Here is a 2930-nt window from a genome sequence, read left to right on the forward strand (position 1 = left end):
TTCTGCTTTTAATAAAACTTTTATTTATAGTTTAATTACTGGTTATTTTTCAATAATTTATAATTTAGGGAATGCGATAGCGAATATCCTCTTAATGAATGAGCCGACCTTTTACGAAGACAGATAAACCTTGCCGCCGCCTGCAGGCTCTATTACATTCCTCTCTTCTGAGGGGAAAGTGAACGTAGTAGTTGAAACGTACGTCTGTACTAACCGCAGTGTGGCAGAGTCAAGACCTGGAAAACCAAAATATGGCCCCTATTATATATTATTATATATATTTATCTTTATAAATAGGGGCCATATTTTCAAATAACAATAGGGGCCATTTTTTCGCCCACATTTATCGCTTTATTAAGGCGGATTAGAGCGAAGGCTCTATGGAAAGAATCTAAAAAATGGAGACTCAGTGGTGAACTTTAACATTCGCTACCTTCGCCGTTGCGAGTAAAGTGAGAAACGATGTGGAGGTCGTGAAATTCTCGTTGCCTATGTTATTCTACACCACAAGGATTTCTCAGACGCTCTCAGGTCGGATCGCTTGACCATAAACTCCTTGGTCGCCCTAACAACTCTGTCCACCGGGGCAGTAGCTTATGGAGATGTTTTTGGCAGAATTATTTATTCTAACGATTATCCTTAAAACCTATTATTTGATTTTTTTTTTTGATTGCTTAGAAAATTTAAACAAAATTGGTATTTATTTGTAAGTCTATAACATTTTATACTATCTACTTTAATGTTGTTGGTTTTTAATCTGCGTAAAATACCAATGTGGCAAAATCGAAAGCGAAACGTCAAAATTCTTTGTCAATAGAATAATAATGATATCAACAGCTGTTTTTGTATTTTTTTATTTATTGATTACGTGGTAAATATTCATTTTTAAGGTAGAATAGTATTATTTAAACAGGTCATGAGAGTATATATTAGTTTTATTGTTGTATTTAAAAATGAAACAAAGGTGAGGTTTTAAATTACGTGAAACGCGTAGTAAGATTAGAAAAGAATAATGTTTAGTTAAAAGCAGTTTTCATTAACAATGTTATCCAGAACGCGATTGTCACACAACGGGGATGACCTGATCTCCAATATGAACGGTGTAAAAGATGAAAAGGAGTTTCAAAGCGAGATTCAGTTATACAGGATAAAGCCACAGGATCACTTCATTGAGGCCCAAGTTCAAGAAGGCGATACACTACAGGCTATTGCGCTAAGATTTCATTGTTCTGTAAGACATTCATTACGATTATAATTACATCCGTATCAATATGTAAAAAATTATTAACAAATTAATCACTATTATCTTATCATATTAAACAAATTCTTTACTGTTTTATTATAATAAAAATATTTATTTATATATCTTTTAAAGTTATAAATGTATTTCAGTTGGCTTTATATTTTTTACTTTTATATATTCATTTTTTTAATTATATCAATTAATTCTTAGATTTCAGAATTAAAAAGGATTAATCAAATACATAAAGACAATGAAATATTTGCAAGAAGAACAATTAAAGTGCCAGTCACGCCTTACTCAGTGCTTACAGAAATGATCCCTGTACCGCAGCCTCAACCACCTTTACCATCTACATCTAGCCAAGTGTCCACCAGCCTCAGTATGCATAACATGCATTACCAACCCATAGAAAACAAATCAACCCCCCAACATACTAATAATATACAAAATGACATTGAAAAAAAGGAAGCTGACTTTGCAATAGATTGCAACACTGTTGTTATGAATAGCTCCCTAGCCCCATCAGTCACTCCATATACCGATACTGAACAGAATGAGTCTATATCAGAGGATACCCAGCTGTTGCCCAATAAGACTAAGGTTCCAGTTGAAGCTGTGGTAGTGAAAGAATTGACATCACATGGTGCTGATTTTGGGTTAAAGTGGTATCATCTTGTATGCTGCTTACTTATTCTTGGTGTGTTGACACCACTCTTGTACATCATGTTTTATCTAGACAAACATGAACATTCGGACATACCACCGTTGCATCCGACAAGATGAAATATTGGTAGGTTTGATCTGATCATAAAGCTTTAAGTTTCGGCGATATTTTGATACATCTTTTTAAAAACGTGTATTATATATTTTTTCATAAATTTAAGGGGACATAATGTGATTCTTAAATATAGTTATGATATAAGTATTTTTGTTTATTTTCATCCTTTTATGAGTAGTAAATGTGATTTTCAACTGTATGATTATATTACAAATATATTTATTGATATTAATCATTAATATAAGAGAAAATGGTTAAATTTCCTGCTCAACATCTTATAAAAATATTCAAATTATGATTTCAATGTCATAACTTTAATATAATAATGTAATTACATAATTCCCGAGTATTTGAAAACATAAAACTTATGAAGAGTTTTTCATATTACTCCTAATTTCATGTATCTAATGTAGTATTGACATATTAATTAAAATAATTATAATTCTCTTTCTCACTTTTACAACAGCACTCGTAAATTTAATTGCTTAAAGCATATTATTTCACCGAGGCTTTAAATGGCCATATTGTTTGGTTTTTGACCAAAGCTCCTATTGAAGTATGTGTATTATGTGTATATGTGTATTTTAATTGACATCAGACAGGAAAGGGTTCTCAAATTTGATGATTGTTATAAGGATGCTTTAATAAAACCTTACAGATATTTTAAATAGTTGCTAAATTCAACAAATTTATTATTATTTCATAGTAAATAATGACTGAATACAAACTATTTTTAGATCATTACTTTTTTAAGAATATCCAATATTTTTTTTTCTCTTAATAAGACGAACAATTATGGTTAAATAATTAACTTGTTTTTTTTTTTTTTAAATTAATATAAGTACTAACGACCACATAACAGTATACACAATACAAGTCAATTGTAAAATAAATAAAACAATATTTTCA

General features: G+C 30.4%; 1 protein-coding gene across 2 annotated transcripts; it reads left to right on the forward strand.

The window, feature by feature from the left end:
- The first annotated feature begins 778 nt into the window (after positions 1–778).
- Positions 779–2168, forward strand: LOC126775151 (lysM and putative peptidoglycan-binding domain-containing protein 3). Of its 2 annotated transcripts, none has more exons than XM_050496940.1 (3): positions 779–964; positions 1054–1231; positions 1454–2168. In XM_050496940.1, exons 1-3 carry the CDS (start codon positions 954–956, stop codon positions 2024–2026), a joined length of 762 nt encoding a protein of 253 aa, XP_050352897.1. In that variant the 5' UTR covers positions 779–953; the 3' UTR covers positions 2027–2168. The 2 variants fall into 2 exon arrangements, with proteins under 2 accessions (XP_050352897.1, XP_050352896.1); XM_050496939.1 differs by having other exon boundaries at positions 796–964; positions 1031–1231.
- Positions 2169–2930: the final 762 nt, after the last annotated feature.

Source organism: Nymphalis io, chromosome 17 (genome assembly GCF_905147045.1).
Source record: "Nymphalis io chromosome 17, ilAglIoxx1.1, whole genome shotgun sequence".
NCBI lineage: Eukaryota > Metazoa > Arthropoda > Insecta > Lepidoptera > Nymphalidae > Nymphalis > Nymphalis io.

Bases quoted from the DNA above. Each gene is read 5' to 3' on its own strand.
- LOC126775151 (XM_050496939.1), top strand. From the start codon at position 917: ATGAGAGTATATATTAGTTTTATTGTTGTATTTAAAAATGAAACAAAG. The intron at 965-1,030 runs GTGAGGTTTTAA...AGTTAAAAGCAG, and splicing joins TATTTAAAAATGAAACAAAG to TTTTCATTAACAATGTTATC. The intron at 1,232-1,453 runs GTAAGACATTCA...ATTAATTCTTAG, and splicing joins CGCTAAGATTTCATTGTTCT to ATTTCAGAATTAAAAAGGAT.